The 25701-nt window shown below is 45.6% G+C and overlaps 1 protein-coding gene and 1 long non-coding RNA gene across 2 annotated transcripts; both read right to left on the bottom strand.

Annotated features, from left to right (window-relative positions):
- Positions 1-80: 80 nt before the first annotated feature.
- On the bottom strand, positions 81-9407 carry LOC144894257 (uncharacterized). The gene is made up of 2 exons (XM_078786601.1): positions 5031-9407; positions 81-1052 (listed from the first exon to the last, which is right to left on the bottom strand). Exon 1 carries the CDS (start codon positions 9216-9218, stop codon positions 6837-6839), a length of 2382 nt encoding a protein of 793 aa, XP_078642727.1. The 5' UTR covers positions 9219-9407; the 3' UTR covers positions 81-1052; positions 5031-6836.
- A 549-nt stretch (positions 9408-9956) lies between these two features.
- LOC144894258 (uncharacterized) lies at positions 9957-21371 on the bottom strand. The gene is made up of 3 exons (XR_013624943.1): positions 21106-21371; positions 13263-13374; positions 9957-11841 (listed from the first exon to the last, which is right to left on the bottom strand). It is a non-coding gene; the product is annotated as an uncharacterized LOC144894258 (long non-coding RNA).
- Between the last annotated feature and the right edge of the window lie 4330 nt (positions 21372-25701).

Raw genomic sequence — 25701 nt, 5'->3', positions numbered from 1 at the left:
CATGCTGGGATGTTACTTGCTTAATTGGCACATGGACTACACCTGTGTGGAATATAGAGTAGGACAAATGACAATTAATGTGCTATAGCTTATCTGACAAATGTATTTCAAGTCAACTATCTCAAGCACAATCAAGCACACAGCCATGCAATCTCTAGAGACAAACATTGGCAGGAGAATGGGCCGTACTGAAGAGCTCAGTGACTTTCAACGTGGCACCGTCATAGGATGTCACCTTTCCAACAAGTCAGTTCGTCAAATTTCTGCCCTGCTAGAGCTGCCCTGGTCAACTGTAAGTGTTGTTATTGTGAAGTAGAAACGTCTAGGAGCAACAACAGCTCAGCTGCGAAGTGGTAGGCCACACAAGCTCACAGAAGGGACTGCGAGTGCTGAAGCACGTAGTGCATAAAAATCGTCTGTCCTCATTTGCAACATTCACTACCGAGTTCCAAACTGGTTCTGGAAGCAACGTCAGCACAACAACTGTTCGTCGGGAGCTTCATGAGATGGGTTTCCATGGCTGAGCAGATGCACGCAAGCCTGAGATCACCATGTGCAATGCCAAACGTTGGCTGGAGTGGTGTAAAGCTCATCACCATTGGACTCTGGAGCAGTGGAAACGCGTTCTCTGAAGTGATGAATGAGACGTCACCATCTGGCAGTCCGACGGACGAATCTGGGTTTGGCGGATGCCAGGAGAACGCTACCTGTCCGAATGCAAAGTGCCAACTGTGAAGTTTGGTGGAGGAGGAATAATTGTCTGGGGCTGTTTTTCATGGTTCGGGCTCGCCCCTTAGTTCCAGTGAAGGGAAATAACGCTACAGCATACAATGACATTCTAGATGATTGTGCGCTTCCAACTTTGTGGCAACAGTTTGGGGAAGGCCCTTTCCTGATTCAGCATGACAATGCCCCTGTGTACAAAGCGAGGTCCATACAGAAATGGTTTGTCGAGATCAGTATGGAGGAACTTGACTGGCCTGCACAGAGCCCTGACCTCAACCCCATCAAACACCTTTGGGATGAATTGGAACGCCGACTGCGAGCCAAGCCTAATTAGTCCTTGAGCCAGACCAAAAGTAATGCTCCGGCGGGGGGAGTAATTCTCATTATGATTTTCCATTAGACCAATGTCTGAAGTGTCAGAAAAGGTGTGATGGACATCTGAGAACGGTAGCTTAGTGCCCGGATGGACGCCATCTTTGAAACCACCCAGCTCGAAAATGCCCATTTGGTGGGGTACATTGTTGCTCGTGTATCTGGACTTCTATACTAGCTATCGATGTGCGGTTGACGACTAAATATACGTCCGATGTGTACCGTCTAAATAAAAAATAATATGAAGCATTTTGTTTTAGATTAATTATTATAAAAATCAATTATCGAAAAAAAATCATATATTTTTCAATATTTTATTATTAGACTTGTACTTTTTTTAGTGAAACAACACTGGTATGATTTTCCAAATTATGCATTGTGCTACACCGTTTATCTGTCTATAAAAATAACTCAAAAACTAAAACATATCATCCACCACGAGTTTACAACAAATAAATGTAAAGAGGCATAAAATGACTTAGGCCGCCGCTGGCATTATCTATTCTGACGATAACGCAAGTTAGGAATGTCGTACGGAGAGGATTTTAACACCATACGATATCTAATAAGCAGGCGGAAATTGTTACATAGGAAATCTGCACTTTGGTGGCCATCTTGGATTTCAAAATGGGCGCCAATTATATTAATTATTCATTACTAGAGTTTGGAAAGACGTATGGAGCTGATTTTAACACCATACGATGTATATTCCTAATAAGCAAGCGGAGGTATCATTGAACATGTCATGTTTTAGTCAAATAACACCGGTATGATCTTCCAAATTATACATTTTGCTAAACCGTTTATCTGTCTATAAAGATTTTCAGGCAATTTGGCCTGCATTATAATAGAGAACAACATATGCTATACAATATACAGTGCACACAAAGTTTATCATCAGAGTCGCCATCAGAGTCATTGGCATCCTGAGCCACGATAGCATCATCCTGCACCATGTTGGAGCATCCCTGCAGCTTACACACAACAGTGCACTTCAACCCATTCAGTATGCAGGAGCAATCTGACGGTCGACACGTCCTTCTGCATGTGCATGAGATGAGATTCAAGACGACATCTGGAGCTGGTAGACCCGCCATCCATCGGATTGTGAGCGAACCGCCATCATCGAGTTCCCAACCATGTCCTGCTGATGGTGTTGGGACGTCTGGTAGGTTTTCAAGGCTGCGTCGCCAGATAGCCGCCTGATAGTTGGCCCTAAGCGTATGCTGCATCAAGGAGTCTTCACAAGGCGGCAATTGTCCAGATTCGATCTGGCCCTTCTTTGCACAGAACATGTGATAACGGAGCGAATTAACACCGACGATCTTCGTGTTCTTGGCGTACAGCTGACACGTGAAGGCCTGAATGCTATTGAAGACGTCTGTTGGTACATTCCACGAAGATCCCAGATCTGTGAATGCTTGAAGATACAGCTCATTCGCTTGCACAAGCTTCAAAGCCTTTATCTTTCCTTGGCTAGCCAGAGCACTCACAGTGTCACACCAGCTCCATGCATGAAGCCCTGGCAATGCACTGCAAACTCCAGACCCCAATACCGCAGCCAACTTTCCAACGTCGATCATTCTGACTCGAACCTTTGTTCCTCGTCTGATGAAGAGCTGACTATCGATGGTTCTGCTGAGATGAAGACTGATGATCAGAACGTCGGTGTCATCTGCCACTAAGATGATCGTCTTGTAGTGGGTAGCGGCGTGCTTTGCGTGGAGAAACATACGCGTGTCTGCTTCCTCGTGGCTACATTCGAGTGCTTGCACCAACTTCCACCTATCGCGGGTCAGTACCAGACATTTTTCACCACAGGTGACATACAGTGTTCTGTTGCCTAGCTTTTCGCGATTTGTTTCATGTTTCCACGACTCCGCCAGAAACACAACCAGTTTCTCCTTTGTCTGGCTGCAAGCAAGGAGACGCCGCCAGTTCATGATTTTGTGTGCGGGTCTGATCTCGCTGAAACTGATGCCTTCATTTGAACCGCGGTTCACACGCTCAGCTGCTTTGATGGATTCTTCTGTGTATGTGTCAAAGACAACATCGATGCGCTCACTGCCTTGACCAGCGTGAAGCGCTGCAGCAAGGATGCGGTCAGATAGTTCTTCGAACGTGTCGTTCTCGCCATGCATCTTTTGTATGAGAGCCATCGCATCAATTATTGTTGCACTTCGCTTGTCAACGTTCTCGGCTGGTTCCACAAGACCTTCCATGTGTTTCGCAAGTGCAGCTTTGTTCGTTTTTTTCATTGACCCATCAACGTTTGCCAAAGACCATGGTAACGGCCCTAGTGGGTGACAAAGGACAAGTTGCATGTCGAGGTTCCTTGTCTTGGCGATGAGTATCATGGTGGCAAACAGTTGTCTGTCAGCTCTCAGGACGATCTCCTTGTTTGTGCCCTTCACAACTTTCTGCTTGATCTTACCAAAGGTCTTCAAGTTTAGCTTGTTCAATGTGTCATGAAAGCCTGTTCCCTCTTCAAGACGTTTCTGGAAGCTTTGATACGCCGCTTCCCCCTTTTGCAGGGTGTTGAGTAGGTCATTAGAAACGTCCTCCCTCGCAGCCGCTCCGGTAGATATACTGAGAAGACATGACGGATCATCGGCGAATGGATTGGTCCAGTCATTTTCCAGTAGATCATAGATAGCTGTGACGCCAGACTCATCACGTTTGATGCGAGAAGTAGACAAGTCAGGGTGCTTGGCGTGAGATGTGTCGCTGCCATTCACAAGGATAGTTTCTCGTAGTTGCCTCAGTGCAGTAGCCCGATTTTCTGCAGTTAGATAGTATCGTGACACAGCCCCTTGTCGAAGACTAAAACCTCGTGTTCCTCCAGCTGTTTGCGTATCTTTGTTTACTGTTTCTTCTGTTGTCTGATCAACAGCGATTCTGGCAAATGGATTCCCTGGTCTAAGCTGTACGGAGAAGTAGCCTTGATTGAAATGCCTGTACAACTCGGGGCATGTTTCGTGGAGTTGCGTCATCTGTGCATAGTACACTGGTAGATATCTAGCATAGTTCACCTTGTTCATTGCGAAACACCAAGGGATCACTCTTCTGAAACAAGCCAAGTGAAGCATCCAGTCGCCTTCTCATCAGCAAACAGCTTACATAGACATACTCATCCAAGTCAGTGAACATGTTAGATGGCGCCACAATACAACTCTATAATAGAGTTGTATGTGGCGCCATCTAACATGTTCACTTTTAGTTCTTAAGCCACCCACCCCCCCCCCCCCCCCCCCCTCAGAAATTAATCAGGTCACCGCAACAAATCTCAGACTGAGATATAGAATATAGAATATAGATATAGAATAGACTGACGTCACTTTCGGCACTGGGTTCTGTGGGTTGATTATCGGCGGGAAATTCCAACTGACATAGTTTCGGTTTGTGGAAAGTGCATGCCTTTTCATATATTTTTTGTGTAAACTCGTGGTGGATGATATGTTTTAGTTTTTGAGTTATTTTTATAGACAGATAAACGGTGTAGCACAATGCATAATTTGGAAAATCATACCAGTGTTGTTTCACTAAAAAAAGTACAAGTCTAATAATAAAATATTGAAAAATATATGATTTTTTTTCGATAATTGATTTTTATAATAATTAATCTAAAACAAAATGCTTCATATTATTTTTTATTTAGACGGTACACATCGGACGTATATTTAGTCGTCAACCGCACATCGATAGCTAGTATAGAAGTCCAGATACACGTGCAACAATGTACCCCACCAAATGGGCATTTTCGAGCTGGGTGGTTTCAAAGATGGCGTCCATCCGGGCACTAAGCTACCGTTCTCAGATGTCCATCACACCTTTTCTGACACTTGAGACATTGGTCTAATGGAAAATCATAATGAGAATTACTCCCCCCGCCGGAGCATTCACTTCAAAATATGGCCGGTTGGCTCAAGGACTAAATCACCCAACATCAATGCCCGACCTCACCAATGCTCTTGTGGCTGAATGGAAGCAAATCCCCGCAGCAATGTTCCAACATCTAGTGGAAAGCCTTCCCAGAAGAGTAGAGGCTCTTATAGCAGTAAAGGTGGGACCAACTCAATATTAATGCCCATTATTTTAGAATGAGATATGTGATGTTTGGGTGTCCACATACTTTTGGTCATGTAGTGTACTGTATATACCTGTCAGCAATGGGTTTGGCTGAAACAGCCGAATCCACTAATTAGAAGGGGTGTCCGCATACTTTTGGTCATGTAGTGTATACAATTCATCCATCATCTCTAATTATCATCAATATTCATCATGTACATACCACGTTTGTCCAATATGTCTGCAATGTCAACACTTGCAAGTTTATGTAATGTGCAATTATCGTCCAAAAGGGACTGGTAAAATAAGCTGCACTGCACATGTGTACAATTCTTTCATTTAATCCAACTGTTGCCTATAATGTGTACACACATCGTGCTTGTCCCGAAGAATACATCACACCCAACATGTCTGCAATTGGTTGGTACATAGTACATACCAACTTTATAAAAAAAAATTAACAAATTAGATTTCACACACATGCACATTATCTTATGTGCTTTCGTTTTCAAGGTACACAGAAAACTTTACATACTGATGAGTTTTAACCTATATATGTAGGGCACCCCTTCAATGAACTTTTCTAGAGCATTACTTGGTTCCTCCTAAGAACACAAGGGTAGTCCAGCATGCACATGAGATTTTTTTTGAATGTCCCTTCTTTCCGATACTTTGCCACATGGCACATACCATATAAAGGGGCCGTTTCTATGCCCCTGGCATTTTTCCCAATAATGTCCCTTCTTTTCTATACTTGATCACATTGCACATATATAAAGGGGCCTTTTCTATGCCCCCGGCATTTTCCCAAGAATGGATGTGTAGATCACACTCAAAAATTTTCAAACTGATTTGACTAAGCATTGTAGTTGTCAAATTATGTTGTCATAATTAAGGCACCAATGATGTCATTGTTAACAACACTTATTCCCCATGTGGAGTTCTTTACAATGAGACACGTTTCATTTTTTTCCATGGAGCAGTTTTGGAGATATAGTGGTGCAACCTTTTCGGTTTTTCCAAGATGGCGACCTGTACCACGTGACCTATGACGTCATAATTATCATTAAAAAAATAACACGAGGAGGTGTTCCTATGGTGAAATTTTTTTGTTCATCGGACCAACGGATGCCAAGAAAATGAATTTTAAAAATGCAGACACGCACGTACGCTACACGTATGCACTCAACCGATCGTCTAAACTCTGCTTTTCGCTTCGCTAGCACAAAGTAATAAATAACAATATGAACAACAATTGTCCGTAATAAAAAGAATAAAGAATAATAAAAATTAACCAACGTGAATTTGAGGGTTTTCTAAAGAAAACTCAAGAATGCGGAAACAGACATGACTGAAATTTGGAACATATTACCTCAACGTAGAAAACATTTACTTCTGAAATTTGCAGCCGATTTCGTCCAGTAGAAGCCGAGAAACGAATTTTCAGTCCCCATGTTAAAGCTGCATGCAGAGAAACGATCCCTTATCAAAGGGAGGCGCAAGCGTCCCCTTCCTTTTTTTGGGGACGGTTTCTCTGAATGCAACTTTAACATGAGGACTGAAAATTCGTTTCTCGGCTTCTACTGGTATATTGCAAATATAAAAATACATACAAACAACAACAACAACAACATGCATTTTAAAGGCCATTTTCCCTGCTAGAGCGGGGGTTAGCCTTGCGGTCCCCATGACAATCTTCTCCATTTTGCCCTATTTTCTGCATCTCTCCTTGTTAACCCCCTTGCCCGCATTTCTTCTTCCACCATCTTTAGCCAAGTCTTTCTCGGTCTTCCCCGTCTTCTACTTCCTTCTACATTCATTTCCATCACTCTTCTCAACCAGTCACTTTCATCCTTCCTCAACACATGACCAAACCATCTCAACCTGTTCCTCTTCACGGCATCAATCACAGGCTCTATTCCCATCATCTTTCGCAATTCATCATTTGTCTTCCTCTCTCTCAACGATACTCCGCACATCCGTCGAACCATTCGCATTTCCACCCTTTCCAACCTTCGTTGCTGCTCTACGTTCATTACCCATGTCTCGCTCCCATAAATCATAACACTTCTCACACATGTAGCATACACCTTTCCCTTCAGCTTCAACGACACTCCCCTCATCAGCACGCCACTCAATTCCCGAAACTTCTTCCATGCACATCTCACTCGAGCAACCGTTGCCGAGTCTGATCCACCTTCTCCATTCAGCATGTCTCCGAGGTAGCAAAATGTTTTCACACCTTCCAGCTTCATGCCGTCTCCAAGATCCAACTCAACATTTCCTCCATCTGCAGCTCCCTCTGTGCACACCTTACATTTGAATGTAGCTGCCACACTGGTTAATGACCCTCTCAGACCACTACATTTTTGATGAACCCACTCAGCGCACATTGTACACTGAATGGAGTTCACTCCGACACCCTTCCTACACACAGCACAGGGCCACTTCCCAGTTCTTTCCACCTCACCACATGCTTTACCACTTGCCATCACCTTCGTCTTTCCGATATTCACCTTCAGACCTTTTGTCTCCATACATTCCTTCCACGTGTTCATCTTTTCCTTCAGTCCATCCATACTTTCCGCAATCAACACCAGATCATCTGCATACAACAACTCCCACGGTAAGCCCTCCTTTACGTTCTGAGCCAGCACCTCCATCACAGCTACAAATAGTAGTGGACTTAGTACCGACCCCTGATGCACTCCCACCTTCACCTCAAACTCACCACTGTTCCCGTCCTTCGTCCTTACAGCTGTGCGCGCTCTTTTGTACATTTCCATCACTACTCTGATCAACCATTCCTCCACTCCTAACTTCCTCAATGCCCATGTCAATACTTTGCGTGGAACCCGATCGAATGCTTTCTCCAGATCAACAAACCCAAGAAACAACTTCTTCCTCTTCTCCATGTACTTCTCCTGCAACTGCCTCACAATGAAAAGCGGGTCTGTCGTTCCTCTTCCTGGCATGAATCCAAACTGCATTTCGTCGATCTTCACTTTCTTCCTTATCCTCCTCTCCAACACCCTTTCCAATACCTTCATTCCATGCTCCAATAACTTTATCGCTCGGTACGAGCCACACTCCAGAGGGTCACCTTTCCCCTTGTATAGAGGGACGAGGGTACTCAGTTCCCAATCCACTGGAATGCGGCCTTCTTTCACCACCAGATTACAGATCTCTGTCATTCTCTTCACACCCCAACTTCCTGCTGCCTTCAACATATCTCCCACAACTCCCGTCGGCCCTCCCGCTTTTCTACCCTTCATTGCTTTTATCGCTTCCTCAACTTCCTTCTCAGTTATCTTCTCTGCCGGTCCTAAAACTGGGTTACTCTCTATGTTGCCATCCCATTCATTCTCTGTATTCAACAGCATTTCCATATATCTTTTCCATCTTCCTTTAATTCCATCTGGGTCGACAACGATTTGTCCCACTTCATCCTTCAAGCAACTCACCCCCATCACATCACACCTCTCTTTCGCTATCTGCTTTGCAATCCTGAATACTGCTTTCTGACCCTCTTCCGAATCCAAGCGTTCTCCGAACATTTTCCTACATGCCTCCTGCGCCTTTGCTACCTCTTTGTTTGCAGCCTTCCTGGCTGCCTTATAACTTTCATGCTCTGCTGTTTCTGCTCCCGTACCCTTCGCCTTCTGCCACTCCTTGAACTTCTTCCTCTTCTCGTCAATCCTCTTTCCAACTTCGTCATCCCACCGCCATGTTTCCGAGTGCCTCGGTGGTCCTTTTTTCCATCCACATACCTCACCAACGGCTCCCAACAGACTAGCTTTCATTGACATCCAACCACTTTCAAGCTCAACCACATCATCCTCGACCCTACTCAGCCTCTCTTTTAATGCCTCCCTTACTGTCACCTCTTTCAACCTCCACACCTTCATTCTCGGTTGGTACTTCACTCGCCGAGCTCTCCTCGCACCTTTCACCCTTACGTCGCAGACAACCAAGTGGTGCTGTGAAACAGCCTCCTCCCCCGGGATCACCTTTGTGTCCCGGAGGTGCCCCCTATCTCGCCTACGCACCATCAGGTAGTCAACGGTTGTCGTCGACCCACCTGACGTGTACGTAGTGTGTTCAAAAAGTATCCGACCTTTATTTTTCGTGCGTAAAAAAAAAGAAGCTAGGGAGGCGTTGATTGGTGCACGTATGTAGGCGATCCTAATGCACACGCGTGAATTTTTTCACACCTGCAGAAGCTGTCATTCGACGGCAGACCGCCGATGAGTGAGGAAATGTAAGTGAGCACCGTCGGATTTTCGTTTTTGACAAAATGATGGAAAAACTTGAACAACGCTACTGCATCAAATTTTGTGTTTCATCAAACTTGCATCAAAACTGCAACTTGGTTTCTGGGTCGTACCCATAAACCCAGGACTCATCGCCAGTGATCACTGTGTTGAGGAAGCTGGGATCGCTGTTCACAGTCTCCAGCATGTTCTGTGCGATCTCCAAACGGAGTTGCTTCAGCTCAATCGTTCGCAGCTTTGGTACGAACTTCGCTGAAATTCTCCTGAAGCCCAAATCCTCCTTCATAATGGAATGAACGGTGTTGAATCTTGCGGATCGTTTCCACTTGGGAATCGCCAAGCTTTACACAAAATTTGATGCAGTAGCGTTGTTCAAGTTTTTCCGTCATTTTGTCAAAAACGAAAATCCGACGGCGCTCACTTACATTTCCTCACTCATCGGCGGTCTGCCGTCGAATGATAGCTTCTGCAGGTGTGAAAAAATTCACGTGTGTGCATTAGGATCGCCTACATACGTGCACCAATCAACGCCTCCCTAGCTTCTTTTTTTTTACGCACGAAAAATAAAGGTCGGATACTTTTTGAACACAGTAGTATGTAACAAGCTTATTATCCTCTTTCTGGAACTGTGTATAAAAATACATACATACACACTTTATACCTCTTTAAAATATTATTAAAAGAATAAGAATTCTAACCTGCTGGCTCAATGGCCTAATGGATAAAGCATCAGACTTCGAAGCTGGGGATTGTGGGCTTGAATCCCATATGGGTTGATTTTTTTTTCCTTTACTTTTTCAAGTTTTTTATATCGTCTTGAATAAAGTCTTGAACAATGAAGAAATGCGTTTTGTTCGTATTTAAAATGCATCTTGTGAAAAATGCCAGCGGCATAGAAAAGGGCCCTTTATATGGGGTGTGCCATGTAGCAAACTATAAAAAAGAAGGGACATTCTTGGGTAAAATTGTAGGGGCATAGAAAAGGCCCCTTTATATGGTATGTGCCATGTGGCAAAGTATAGAAAAGAAGGGACATTCCATAGCTTGTAGAAAATGCCAAACAATACAAAATAAGGGGCATTGAAAAAAATCTCGTGTGCATGCTGGACTACCCTTGTGTTCTTAGGAGGAACCAAGTAATGCTCTAGAAATGTTCATATAAAGGGGCACCCCACATCTGGCAAATAAAATACATTTACTTCTTCATGCAGCTGTATGAATCAAACTGTCCGTTCATGGGAAGCCCCACCCATGAACGGACAGATGCCGGAGGGACAGAATATTATCGTGTAAGTTTTTGTAAATTTGGAATGTCCTTGAGAGTGGAAGTTCAATTATTAACCATTTTGCCCTATAATCCATTAATGTCTGACAATGGTATTATTACCATGTTGTTAAATCTTGAAGTAGGCATCAAAACCTTCCACAGAGGAGTGGGGAGAGGAAGGAGAGAGGAGGGAGATGAGTGAGGGGTGGAGAGGAGATTGGAAGTTGGGGTGGGGGGGGGGGGGGGAGGAGTGTGGAGGGGGAGAAGAGAGGAGAGTGAGGAGTAGAGTTGAATGAGGGGTAGAGAGGAGTGAGGAGGGGTTGGAGAGAAGAAGAGGGAGGAGTGAGGGGGAGAGAAGTGGAGTGATGGGGGGAGAGAGGGCAGAGGAGAGTGAGGAGTAGAGAGGAGTGAGGAGGGGTTGGAGAGGAGAAGAGGGAGAATTGGGAGGGAGGAGTGAGGGGAGAGTGGTGGAGTGATGGGGAGAGAGAGGGCAGAGATGAGTGAGGGGCAGAGAGGAGTGATGGGGGAGAAGAATGAAAGGGGAGAAGAGTGAAGTGACGGGGCGAGAGAGGAGGCAGATGAGTGAGGGTTGGAGAGGAGTGAAATGTCGCATATTATGTGAAGTAAATAAATTGTACAGATTATATCATTTCTGGACCTGATGAATTGGCAGTAACCATTTTGGAAAACTGTGCAGCATCTAACTCAAGATGTCCAAATGTCATACATGTCTATGCCCATGGGTTTCCCACGGGTGCCCCACTAGTTTGATATAAAACGTTATTACGAAATATTTGAATCCTGAATGTCCTGTGAAGAGTGCAACTGAAACATCTCAGTATTGTGTCATGGAGGGTGAGTGTGCTCATGGATTGGGTTGGGTTGAGGGGGTGTGGATATAGCACAGGCATTGTGGGCCTATTGGCCTCCTCCTGTGTCAGGTTAACCTGGTATTCTGCTCATGGAGGGTCTATATTATTTTCCACAATATCTGATGCTGGAGATGTCTGAAGTTCATAATTTTCTCCATTTTGTCCATCAATCTTTCCATCGTTAGACTGCATAGTTTTCAACGGTACAACTTCAGCGTCTTCACGTCCAGTATTCTCTTCATTATTTCTTCTCCAGCAGCATCTGTTAAATGGACAGATTGTGGAAATCAAGAGTCAAACTGGAAACACAATGTTATTGAAATGATGTTCGTGTGGAAAATGAAACCATTATTGATCAATTGATTGATAAACAAATGACAACCAACATAATAGTGAAAATTTATTATGAATTAAAAAAAATAATCTTTCACCCTTGTTCAATTAAATAAAATATAGTAAAAAATTTTTAATAAAAAATTGTCCTTGTTATTTTATTAATCATTGTGATTCGCTCTCGCTTTATTCAAAATTTACCGATTTGTGCACAATGTAAGGCTGATAATTCAAAATTAGATATTATTTGTGTCAAGATTGCATGTTCTAGTTACCCTCGCCAGAGGAGAAGGTATTGCGTCTGTTTGTCTGTCTGTCTGTCTGTCTGTCTGTTTGTCCGCACAGAATAAATATGATTTTCTCTGCAACCGTCGGTCCGATTGATAGGGAGATTTCACCACCTCCTCCTGTAGAAATGCTTAATTATCATTATGACGTCATACATCACGTGGTACGGGCGCCATCTTCGGAAAAAACGAAAAACATTGCCACTCTATATCTCTGAAAGCGTTGACTAGAAAAATTGAGACATGGTTCATTGTAAAGAACTCTACATGGGGAATAACATAGGTTAATGATGATGTCATAGGTGCCTCCATTACGACGTGATAATTCGACAAGTACAAAACTAAATCTGATCAAGATGAAATTTTTTCAGCGTCATCTAGGGATAAATTGGTGGGAAAAAAAAATATTATGACGTCATCGATCACATGGTTCGGCCGCCATATTTGTTTTAACACAGAAGCCGGAAAAAACACGAAAACACGTCCTGGCGAGGGTCTGCAATCTGATTGCTCTTTCTTGTTTTTTGTATGCAGTCTGAGGCTGCTGGTTGCATCATTGCTGGGAGCGTGGCTGTGCCTTTGATGCAGTGCCCCCATTATAAGCTGGTACTGATTTTGGCAACCTCGGAGTGATGACTGGCTGAATCAGCCCACCTGATGTTAGTTAACGACAAGGGTCTCCTCCTGTGTCCACGTTCCTTGTCGATCATGTAATCAGAAATACTTTTAGGACAAAAATGCAAATAAACACACCAGGAAACTTCAATACAAAGAAAGGAAATTGAATATCTTACCTTGAAAAAGTCAGAAATACACAATGTTTATCATTTACATATTTTATCGACATTTGGGAATGTATTAAAAGTAAAGTTACATTTATTGACTTAAAAATGTGTTTTAAAAAGGCTATGATGAAAGTTTGGCTTGAAGTGAAAGTAAATTAGGTAGTTAAGCAAATAGGGGGTGGGAGTGGTGGGTTGGAGGTAAAACATCGTTGTTAATAAATGAAATAACCAGGATTGTTTTGGATTTAGTTCAAGGCCTTCCCATTAATTGTTCTTACCGGTTTGTTTTTCTGAAGTAAACCAGAGTACCAGCAACAGCACCAATGATAACAAGAGGGATGACTACAGCAGCAACAATGTGACTTGAACTCTTCTGGCGTGATGCAGAAGCTGGTGGTGGAGAAGATGTTAGTGATGCAGAAGCTTGTGGTGTCAGAGATGTTTGTGGTTCTGAAGGTGTTAATGGTGCTGTGGTTTCTAGATAAATAAAATGAGCAACAGACCAAGTTCACAAGCACAGATCATGTTATTACAACATTATTATTATTCTTAAGACTATTAAGAAAGCCGTGTGTGTGTGTGTGTGTGTGTGTGTGTGTGTGTGTGTGTGTGTGTGTGTGTGTGTGTGTGTGTGTGTGTGTGTGTGGGTGTGTGTGTGTTTGTGTTTTTTTGAGGTTTTGACCATTTGAGGTTTTGAGGTTTTGTCATAAATTTTTCAACAAACCTTTATTATGATGATGTGGAGAACACTGATTTGGCTGTTGGTTTTGGCTGACCTTTTTTTTTTTTGACCTTTTTTGGCTGTTGGTTTCATCAAATTCAGTTTGAGTAGAGAGCGGATGTGAACGGGTTTTCATATTGTCCAACCAATACCAATTTGGGTGGGAGAGTCTCAATTTGACATTGCGCGTCCCGCTTCCTGACGGACTGCTGAAATGTCCGGCTTTTCGTGTGAAATGGACAAAGTAGAGATTCAGCGAAATATCTTCTTTTTTCCGATGTAGAGTTGCATTGAAAGTGACACTCGTGACACTGAAACTCTCCTCTGCAACCAGTACGACTTTTTATTGACAGGATCTAAGGCTTGTAGTGGATCTGCATACACACGACTGCATGCAGATAAATATTTGAAAAGATGGATACAGAAGGAAATTCTCAGGAAGGAAAAACTGGAAATTTGGAAAGAGGTGGGCTTGGGGAAGGTTACCGGGAAGAGAAAACATCATGATTTTGGATGATCTGAGATGGTGGTGAATTGTTATGTTATTTAAATAACAGCTGTCTTGAAGACCTGGAGAGAAGAATGAGATTGAGGAGAATGTGGAAGTTGGTTTCACAGGTGGGAAAAGAAAAAGAGGAACAAATGAGTGGAGGTGAGCAGTGATCCTGGATTTTAGGAGTTTCACCAGAGGGGAATGAAGATTCCATGAATCAATATTACGCAGTATGCTAAATTTGTGATGCCCATTATCAAGAAGTTCCCATTCGAATAATCACTGTTGTCTGATCTGAGAATCCTCAATCCTGAGCAGCGCAGCACATACAATGACTTTCCTAATACAGTACCGCTGTCCACTGAGAGAATCACTTGCCTCCACTGAATCAGCCACAATTGGTCAATCCAGTTGCAAATCTGAATGCCGACGCCGATTCGCTTTGTGCTGATGCTTCAGTTGAGTTGATAACATTTCATTGTCTACTTCTAATTTACGTGACATTAATACATAAAACGACTATTACTATTTCATTGTGCCAATGCCTTTTTATACCAAGTTATCATGATGTTATGGGAAATGTCTCCAAGGCCTTAATGCATAGAGTGGAGCAGTTATTTCCTTAAGTGAAGGCCCAGCATAAGCTAAAGTAATCAATTGTGATATTAGCTGCGCATTGCTTGGATGTCTACTTTGAGTCTCCCTTTCCCAATGTATCTAAAATTATCAAACTATTTGACCCCATTTTTACTGCTGTGCCCTCTGTAAGCATAAAGGTGGGGAACAATGAAAGTGAGAAGAGAATGACCAGAGCACTGGAGGGTGCACCTGTCCGAGTGCTGCTGTATGGAAGCCACGCTCCCACTCAGGCAAAGGCAACCCTCTCTCTCCTCCTCAGTCCAAGACACAATGCATTAACTTCTGCCATCTGCCTTGACTCATCCTGCAGGCTTGTTAGGTTTGCCAGAACTCTTCTGTCCTGTCATTCACGCTTTGTCTTTATATCGTGGAGTTTCTGAAGCCTTAAGGAAATACTTAATTCAGGATCTACCTTTCATTCATTTGGCTTGTGGGCATGTATTGGTGGAGGGTTAAGGGGATTGTTTATTTATTACATACCTGTTATTGCTTCCTCGTGTTTCCTTCGCAAGTGCCATTTGCTTATTAAATTTACCTGGTCTCTGGGTGAATTGTGGTTGTCGTGGTTCTCCTGGCGTGGTTAGTGACAACCCGATAAGGGACTAACTGGCAGCGGTGATTCAACATGTCAAGTTCGCTCGGCCTAATTTCCGTGCGACGCGTAATTAACGCAGTGCTGGGTTGATTCGGAATTCCAATCCATACGGTATCGTGATAGTATGCTTGTAATCCCATGCGGAAGACCCTGAAGCAATCAACAGTTCCGGGGTCATATTGAGATGACCCACCTGATTTGAATCAGGCAATTGGGATGACCAATACAACAATGCATTGCGACTGTTTCAGCTGCTGGCAGGGTATTCACACTAATTTCAGTTAGATGGTGAGAAAGAAAACAACATTTGACAAGTGAGGATGACATCGATAAACAACACAATGACAGCAAACAAAGTCGAATATGTCAGTGTGAATGGGAAGGACAGGACAGGCTAAGAGATCAGGGTGGATGATGGCCTGAAGATGGTCACATGATTATAATTACTTCCGCCACCAAAGGTGGATGGAGGTTATGTTTTCACCCCTGTCTGTTTGTCTGTCCGTTTGTTTGTTTGTGAGCAAAATATCTCAAAGTTGTGGACGGATTCGGACGAAATTTGGCAGAGATGTAGCGTATGTGACAAGGACGAAATGATTAGATTTTGGTGAAGATCCGGATCCGGATAGTATAATTTTATAAGTGAATCTTCACCATTGAGTGATATGGCCAACCAGACGTAGGTATGTTCTCTACTGAGTGCCGTTCTAGTTATTACTGTAAATGGTCAAATTTTGGAGCAATTACCAGCTGAAACAGTGTTGTAAAATAGTACCTAAAAACAGTGAGACTGAACGAGGAAGAGCACCTAAAATCTTTTTTGCAGGAGACGGGCTTTTGTAATCACTTGTGTGTGTGTGTGTGTGTGTGTGTGTGTGTGTGTCCAGGCCGTAACTTGTGTACCATTTGAGCTGTCATAAAATTTTCACCAAAGATTTATAATGATAATACGGAGAAGGGAAATTAATAATTTTGTCAAAAGGTCAAAGGTCAGTGTCATAAAATCAATTTTGATTATTTTTAATCATTTTTGAAAACGGTTTTTGTTATTTTGAGAATACGGAGGAAGACATCTACATACAAACGGTCACGGACAGGCTTTGCATTTTCAGATGCTTTCTAGTAATACAATACAATATACTTGGTAGTGCTAGCGGCTAGGGTGCCAGCTTAGAATCCGAGGATCCTAGGTTCGAATCCCGGTTGATTGCTGAATTAACGACCAGGGGGGTTGACTCAGCCTGTATTCATACCTTCCGAGGTCGGCTAATTGAGTACTAGTTCACTGGTAATTCCCTGTTTGTCGTTAAAGGTGGCAAAAAGGGTTGGCGTCAGGAAGGGCATCCGGCCGTAAAACATTGCTTCAAAAAGGGGACCGAAAAAACAACAACAACCACGGTCCCCGAAAAAGGCCAACCCCCGCTTTGCGGGGAAAAATGGCCTCTAAAGGTGTTTTTTTTATTTTAAATACTTGGTAGCGCTATACAATACACATTTACATGGAGAAGATCCTGGCCTATTAATCATTTTTTAACAGCCCAAAACATACCTCGACCAAATTATTTCTGCGGCTTTTCACCAATTACCTAATTGGCTCCAGATGGCAATGGCCACATTTGGATTGCCCCCTCTTTTATATGCTGTGTGGGAGTTTCACATGTTAATGTTGATGGAAAATATCACGTGATCAATGCTGTTGAGTGTTACATGTCCTTTGCTGATTAAATGACAGGTGATGAGGAACCTCCCAAAGGTCCCTGTCCAACATGTGGGATAAATTAAAGGGGAGACGTCTCTTCTCTTTGTTCATCGGTGCCTCCACTCTTTCCAAAATAGATTCCTCACCCCCTCCTTCAAACCACTTATTTCTCTATCCAACATAACTACTTCCTTGGTGCTAAAGATATGGTTGATGGTTTGCAGATGATAATACACTGTCGAATCTGGAATATGTCTGCGCAGCTTGGCCTAAAATGCTGGCTCTTCTGGGGTTTCAGGGACCATTCTGTCTCCACAATATAAGAACCCTTGCAGTTCACCTGATCACCTCTTGCACCATACACCACATTTCTCTTCAAGGGGTTTTTGAGGGTGGCCGGGGGGAAGAGGAGGAGGTATCCTTCACGTGCAAAACTTGTTGTCTAATGGTTTTTTGGAGCTTGAAGACAGTGGAAATCCCAAGCCTTGAGGAGGATCATTTTACCTTTGCAATAAGCCGGCAACATAAGGTATGGTTTTTCTTGGCCGCCTTGAATGATGGACAGTCATACATGTTTAGGCAGCTCAGCTTTTAGAAAAGCTCATCTGGAGTAAAGCTCATCTCTCTGGGAGCGACCCAGAGATCCTCAACATCTAGGATGGTGTACCCCTACCTTCAAGAAGTCGGGACCATGACAGTTAAAGAGAGAGGGAGGCAGAGACAGAGAGAGACAGAGACAGAGACAGAGAGAGAGACAGGGAGGGAGGGAGAGAGAGAGAGAGAGGGAGAGAGAGAGAGAGAGAGTCGTGACGTCATCAGCAGGTCAGCTTCTCCACCAATCAGTGCGCAGCTTCCTGCTAGCCTCTGACGGCCTCAGTGGTCCTCGCCAATCGGTGCTCTGCTTCCTCCTCAGCCTTCTTTCCACCAATCAGCGGGTAGCTTCTTGCTCCGCCCTGGCCAATCACGGCTCCTTCTTACCCCCGGCCTTCCCGTTGGTCAACTCCCGCCCAATAGCGAGTCGCTTCTTGCTCCGCCCTGGCCAATCACAGCTCCTTGGGGCATGTCTTCAGCCTGCGTGTCTTTTGTGGCGATGTACCTGGTGTGGCCCAAATGGCAATGTTCAGAACTGGCTTCTGGTTGGTTTTATGGTTATTATTTAGTGCAATCTCAACTCAATTTCAAATCAATTTTTCAACTTTAAACTCAACTCAATTCTGCTTTCTCAACAATGGAGGGAGGTCCTCAATGCCAAACAGGAAATTAGAGCTGTCTCCCTTGACATATCACGTGCCTTTGATACAGTCTGGCACCCCGCTCTGCTCACCAAACTCTCCTCCTTTGATATCCATGGAAATCTCAACGCATGGCTGGTGGAATTCCTCTCTAGTCATAGTCAACGTGTGGCCCTGAATGGGTTTCTCTCATCTCCTCTTCCTGTTCAGGCTGGAGTTCCCCAAGGCAGTGTTCTGGGCCCTGTGCTTTTTCTGGTCTTCATCAATGATCTCTCTGACTCTCTTGAAAATCCTCTCTGTCTCTTTGTTGTTGACTCTACTCTCTGTCGCTCCATTCCTCATCCCTCAGATCGGCAGTCTGCAGCCTCCTCACTCTCTGCAGACCTGGACAAAATCACAGACTGGTCAAACAAGTGGAACATGTCTTTCAATCCTGACAAATCTCACACTCTTACGATGTCTCTCCGAAAAGACCGACTGGACAACCATCCCATCCAATTTCTGAATAATCCTCTCCATGAAGTTCTGTCACTCAAGCTTTTGGGTCTCACTATCTGCCATGATCTTTCCTGGGAAAACCACATTTCAAATCTGGCCTCCAAAGCCAGTCGCCGACTGGGCATCCTCCGTCGTGCGAAGTCCTTCCCTGGCACACCTGAGCTCCTCACCACATACAAGGCTTTCATCTGCAGCTCAATGGAATACTGCTCTCCCCTCTGGGCTGGTGCTCCTGCCTCACACCTAGCTCGTCTTCACGCTGTTGAAACCAAAGCGTTCAGAATCATTGGAATCTCCCGCGATGAAGCTAACTCCGAGGGCCTTTCACTCACTCACCGCAGGCAGGTTGGTGGTCTTTCCGTCTTCTACCGACTCCTCTCTGGCCTTGCCCCCCCCCCAGCTCTCTCTGGGCTCTGTCCCCCAAATATTTCTACAGGTCGCACAAGATCTGCCTGCAACTCTCTTATGGTTAAACTGCCAAAATCAAGATGCTCTGCTCACCTTCACTCCTTCATTCCTCTTTTCTCCCGCCTCTGGAACAAACACCCTCACTCTCTTCAATCCCACTCCACCCTCCAGGTCTTTAAAACAGCTGTTCACCACCATCTCTTATCTTCCCCCATCCAAAACCTTGATCTTTTCTACCCCCGCTAATTTCACCCGAAATCCTACACTTTTTTGAAATACCAACTTCTGTCCTGGAAGTCCTTGGTGTCCTTGTGTTTTACACTTCTCCCACTCCCCCACCCCCTTCCCACGCCTCCTCCCCCCAAACCCTCTCCCTCCCATACTTCTCCCTGCTCTCAAATGTTGTGTTTGTGTGCTTCCCCTTCTCTCCCCATCATGTCTTCCGCTCCCTCTTTTTATATATTTTGTTTGTCTGGTTGATTTGTTTGTGAAATAAATGTTAGCTCTTTCACGAGCTTCGATTCAGGACACAAAAAAAGAAGAAAAAAAAAGAATGGGCATTTCTCACTCGTGTCTACGGTGCAGTGCCAAAAGAGCCAAAGTATAAATCACATAGGGAAAGACATACAAGGGATAATTTATCCTTATCCCCGAAACTAGTTAACATGCCCCGCCTCCTCGTGACGGGGACAAAGATACACCAGCCGATGTCTTATTGCATGTGGATGGTTGTTTCCCGACATCCGGGGCATGATACCTACACAAATCTACCTGACTCTACATATCACTACCCCACAAACATAACAGTATGTTTTTTTGTGCGTGTGTGTTTGTGAATATGTATGTTTATGTGTGTGTGTGTGTTTGTGAATATGTATGTTTATGTGTGTGTGTTTGTGAATATGTATGTTTATGTGTGTGTTTAATATTAAATATACATTTTCCTTATTGGGTGTAGGTAGGGGAGTGTTTTAGTCACCTACAAAATAATAGAACAAAAAAAACCAAATTGATTTCTTCAAAAGACCAACAGGATTAGAACATCACTGGGCAACTCTGGATACTCCTGCTCCCACAGGAATATATGAATAACACCCCAATTTCCCTTAACCATGGCATGTGTTTGGTCTGATGAAAATACGGAAACGTCCGAGGTATAGATGGATTAAAAAATTTTTTTTAAAGGGGACGGACACTTGGTATTGCCCCGGGGCCCATTCTGGCTCTCGGCGGCCCTGCCGTATAACCACCACGAAGAGGCATCCCAGATAGCTGTACATCCTTGCTGTTGTATATAATGCTTTTCTTAGAATGAGAAATAAGTGGTTCGGAAGGTGGAGTACTGCAGACGTTGCGTCCATTACCCAATCAGCTTAGCTGGCAATGGCCTCAATTGGATTGACCCTCATTATTATTATTATTTTCTGCTGAAGTGTCACTTTGGACCGGATGCTTATGGAGGTTCGTCGTCATCTGTCATGCACATGAGCAGCAAAGGTCACATGTAAATCAACAGCATTCATCACGTGACACTAACCGCAAATGATTAACACATGACACTCCAGCACAGAAAAAAAATAATCAGGAGCTATTGCGAATCCAACTGAGGCTATTGCCTGGTGAAGTCGATTGGGTAATCAGCAAAATGTCGCGGGAGTGAGTTGAATTCAAGTATTTGCTCTGAGCTCTTATCATTATGTCTTACCGAATGAATCATAACCTTTCCTCAATTTATGATTGTAAATATTATTGCTTCCACCAATCGCCATTTCCTAAAATCTTGCAGAAAAATGTTAAAATTATTGTCGATTGCAAAACAGACAAGGAAAGGTTTACCTGTGATAGTGAGATTCACCAGTATGTGGTTATCGACCAAACCACTACCAGAATAGTAGGTCCATTCACACGTGTACACTCCTGAATCATTGAGACGAAGATCCTCGATTGTAATGGATGCGTCTCCTTTGGTCAAATCTCCAGTGAACTTCACTCGCTCGTTTCCTTCATTGTCAATTTCATCATTTGTATAATCTATAATCTGTGGGATCAGAGCAGTCAAGCACAATCAGCCTTTAGATCACAAGTTCCACAATAGTTTGACTTGGGCCCCTTTTTGTGTAAATTCCATAAAATGGAAGATTTTAAAATCACAATATCACCCCCCACCTCCACCCCCCCCCCCCACAAGTATGCCACATGCAAACCACTCCCCTCCAAAACCCTAAAGACTCTTATTCTGATTTCCTCTCAACTTCCCTCTTCTTGCACACTCCACATACACTCCTTTCTCTCAACTTTCTCTCCTTCATTAATTTCTCCCTTTTTCTCAATCTTGTAGAACACAAGCCTTACTCTGTCTTTACAGCAGCCTCTTTCCATCTAAATATACACAAAGAATTAAGTTAAGCACCCCCCCCCGTTTTTTTACAACCTCGCACATTACAAGTTTGTTGTCGTCAAAACAGTGTAATATACCCATGATATTGCTATATTTTCTGGAGAAGTGATATTATGGTCACATAAAAACATAACAATCATGCCGTTTTCAATATTTTATTCTGAATAATTTAAGGTGAAATTTTTTGGGAATTTTAGGCATATTTTCACCTCAATTTAAGTATGGAGCTATAGGTCCATCACGGACAGTGTGGATGACGTTTATGTTTTCTAACGTACAGTCATTGTTCTGAGAAGACCTCTAGCGATCTTTGCGTCAATAACGTGTGTAGGACCCACGTGATCGGATCACTGACTCAACCCTACGTCTCATAGACCCTGTAAGCCGTCGTATGCGTTGCTGTGGCAGGTTGTTCCATTCCCGATGTAATGCACGTTCCAATTCATCCAGATTGGCTATTGGAGGGTGCCGCACTACACAAAGAATATATATTAGGGGGTGCTTAACTTAATTCTTTGTGTAGGGGTGCTTAACTTAATTCTTTGTGTATATCTATAAAGCTCAGTTGACATTTTGCTCCACCAAATAACAGCAAAACGGAGTTGAGTAAAAGCGTGAAAATTCTACAGATGCTGTGATAAATAACTACCTCTGTCGGTTTGAATGTTTGAAAGAGAATAGACGTCTGGATCAATTTTTTAATTAAATTTAAATACCGATTTATATATATATAAACGCGAGCTGTCTGTGTGTGTGTCCGCGTTTTATTCAGAGATGGCTGAACGGATCTTCATCAAACTTTCAGAGGTTCATCAGTGAGTGCCTGGGAGTGTTTTAGGCAAAAAAAAAAAATAGAAAAAAAAAATAGAAAAAAAAGTTCGTTTTTTTGGAGTTAAATAAATGAATAAATAAATGAATAACAAATTTTAAAAAAAATCGCTCGATTGTGCCGAAGCCTTTTTAAATTAATGACAGTTATATACAAGTACACATTCGCATAAATAAATACAAAACAATCACCAGACATTTGAATACAAATAAATCAAACAATTCCGGAAGTGTACAAAGTTGGTACTATCCCTATGGCTTCTTCTTCTTCCTGATCGGCAACACACTTAACCTTCCCGCCTCCCCTTCCCCCTCCCCTTCCCTCCCCTTTTCCCCCTCCCTGCCCCTTCCCCCCTCTGTCCCCTCCCCTTCCCCCCTCCCTCTGCCCCTCCCCCCTCCATCGCCTCCCCTCCCTTTCCCTCCTCCCCTCCCCTCCCACCTCCCCTTCCCCCCTTCCCCTCCCCCCGCCCCTCCTCATCCTCCCCCCTACCTTCCCCTCCCCCACCCGGCAATGCCGGGTACTTCTGCTAGTATCATTATCAAGGTCATTATAAAGGTTTCATATCATCGTATCCTTTGCCCAAGGAGTCCCGGTTCTATATATTTTTCCCAATAAAAAATGACCTTGTTGTGGCGGACACAACGAGCAATAATTCCGCGCACCAGTGGGTGGCGCGAGCGTCCAGGCGGGGAGCTGGAAGACATGCTCCGCCTTTCGGCCGACCGGCGTGGCCTCGGGACATATATGCGGGCTCTAAGCTCGAGCCCGCCCAGTACTGATATGCGAGCTTTGAATAAAGACTCTTGTTTGTATCCACGTGTTGTGGCCTACCTCTCTGGCAATCGAGTCGTGTGTGCGCAGCACCACACTGGTGACCCCGCTTGGTTCAGCCGTTGCTGACCCCCGAACGCGCTATGGCTACCAACGCCATCGCAATCAAACTCCCGGAGTTTTGGGAAGCGCAAGCCAACGTTTGGTTTGTGCAGGCCGAAGCTCAATTCCAACTCCGGGGCATCACGGCGGATGAGACCCGGTACTACCACGTGGTCGCCACCCTCGGGCCTGGCACTGCCGCCCGCGTCATGTCCATCCTTTGGCGCCCGCCGGGCGACCACAAGTACGAGGCGCTCAAACGTCTCCTCCTCGCCACGTTCGGGCTCACGGAGGTCGAACGTGCCGAACGCCTCCTGGACCTTCCCGCCCTCGGCGACACACGACCATCCATCCGGATGGATTTCATGCTGTCCCTGCTTGGAGACCAGCGCCCGGATTTCTTATTCCGAGCACTTTTCCTACGTCAGCTACCTGTACAGGTGCGCCTCGCGCTGGCCGGTTCCAAAATAACGGAGCCCCGCGACTTAGCCAGAGAGGCCGACAAGTTTTCCGCAGCCTGCGACACGCGGTCGGTGTACGGTGCTGCCGAAGTGGATCCCGGTGCGGAGGCTACAGCGCCCCTGCTTCCCTCGTGGCCACTGCTATGCCCTGCCCACTACCGCCGCCGCCACCACCACCGCCGTCAGCACGGTCGACACCGCCGCAAACCTGGTGCTACTACCATGCCAGGTTCGGCCGCAAGGCTAGAACGTGCCGCCCGCCAGTTCTTTTGACGGGTCGGGAAACGACCGGGCCGGCGCTCACTTGCGGCCATGAGCGTCGGCCATTCCGGCAGCCTCCTGTTCATCATGGACACCTCGTCCAGTCGTCGTTTTCTGTGCGACACGGGAGCGCAGGTAAGCGTCCTCCCTGCCTCCGCGTCCGACCAGCAAGCCGCGGGCCGGGGCCCCGCTTTGCTTGTCGCCAACGGCACACCCATCCGCACATTCGGGAAGCGTTGCCTCTCACTGCGGTTCGGAGGGCAGCGTTTCCAATGGTCGTTCGTCACCGCCAGTGTGCCAATGGCCCTGCTCAGTGCGGACTTCCTATGTGCGCATGGGCTGCTGGTCGACGTTAAGCGCAGACGTCTCATCCAGGCCGAAACCTTCAGCTCGCTCGCTTGTTCGCTGAGCGGCTCATTGAGCAGCTCGCTGAGCGGCTCACTGAGTGGGTTGCCAAGCGGCTTGTTGAGTGGTTCCGTCCCGGCGAGATTAGTTTGTACGCTTCCGGCAGCGGCGGAGTTTACCCGCCTCCTCGCCAGTTTCCCGGCACTCACGCGGCCCACCTTTTCAGCAGTGGCCGTCCAACACGGGGTGGAGCATCATATCCCCACCGTCGGCCCACCGGTCTATGCCCGGGCGCGCCGCCTCGACCCCACGAAGCTCGCCATGGCGAAAGCGGAGTTCGCCACGCTGGAGCGGCTGGGCATCGTACGTCGCTCCAACAGCGCATGGGCCTCTCCTCTGCACATTGTGCCAAAGCCCGGCGGCGGATGGCGGCCGTGCGGCAACTACCGCCGGCTCAACGATGCCACCACCCCCGACCACTACCCGGTCCCACATATCCAGGACTTTTCCGCCCGGTTGGCAAACACGACCGTTTTCTCCAAGGTGGACCTCATCTGGGGTTACCACCTGGTCCCCGTCCAACCGGACGATGTCCCAAAGACGGCCGTCATCACTCCTTTCGGCCTCTTTGAGTTCCTGCGGATGCCTTTTGGGTTAAAGAATGCGGCCGAGGCGTTCCAGCGGCTCATGGACAGCATCTTGCGTGACTTACCTTTCATCTTAGTCTACCTGGATGACATCCTAGTCACGAGCGCGTCCCGGGAGGAGCACCTGCTCCACCTCCGCATGCTCTTCGAACGCCTGGGTCAACATGGCCTGATCATCAACCCCGCGAAGTGCCGTTTCGGCGTCACCGCCATCGACTTCTTGGGGCACCGCATCACCAGGCACGGAGCCGTCCCTTTACCGGCCAAGATGGAGGCGGTCAGGGGTTTCCCATTCCCCCGCACGATCAAGGGGCTCCAGGAATTCCTGGGCATGGTAAGTTTTTACCACCGTTTCGTGCCCCACGTCGCCCAGCTCCTCCGCCCCCTGCACGAGGCCCTCCGGGGCAAGCCGGGCAAAGGTGACATCGCCTGGTCGGAGCCGATGGCCATGGCGTTTGCGGGCGCAAAGCTGGCCCTGGCCAACGCCACCATGCTGGCGCACCCGGCGCCCGATGCACCGATCGCCCTCACCACCGACGCGTCGGACTACGCGGTGGGCGCGGTGCAAGAGCAGTGGGTGCGTGGTGCTTGGCAGCTGCTGGCGTTTTTTAGCCGACA

Source organism: Myxine glutinosa, chromosome 11, assembly GCF_964187855.1.
Source record: "Myxine glutinosa chromosome 11, kmMyxGlut1.1, whole genome shotgun sequence".
In the NCBI taxonomy this organism is placed as follows: Eukaryota; Metazoa; Chordata; class Myxini; order Myxiniformes; family Myxinidae; genus Myxine; species Myxine glutinosa.
This window is presented reverse-complemented; position numbering and strand designations above follow the sequence as displayed.

Bases quoted from the DNA above. Each gene is read 5' to 3' on its own strand.
- LOC144894257 (XM_078786601.1), bottom strand. From the start codon at position 9,218: ATGGTGCGTAGGCGAGATAGGGGGCACCTCCGGGACACAAAGGTGATC.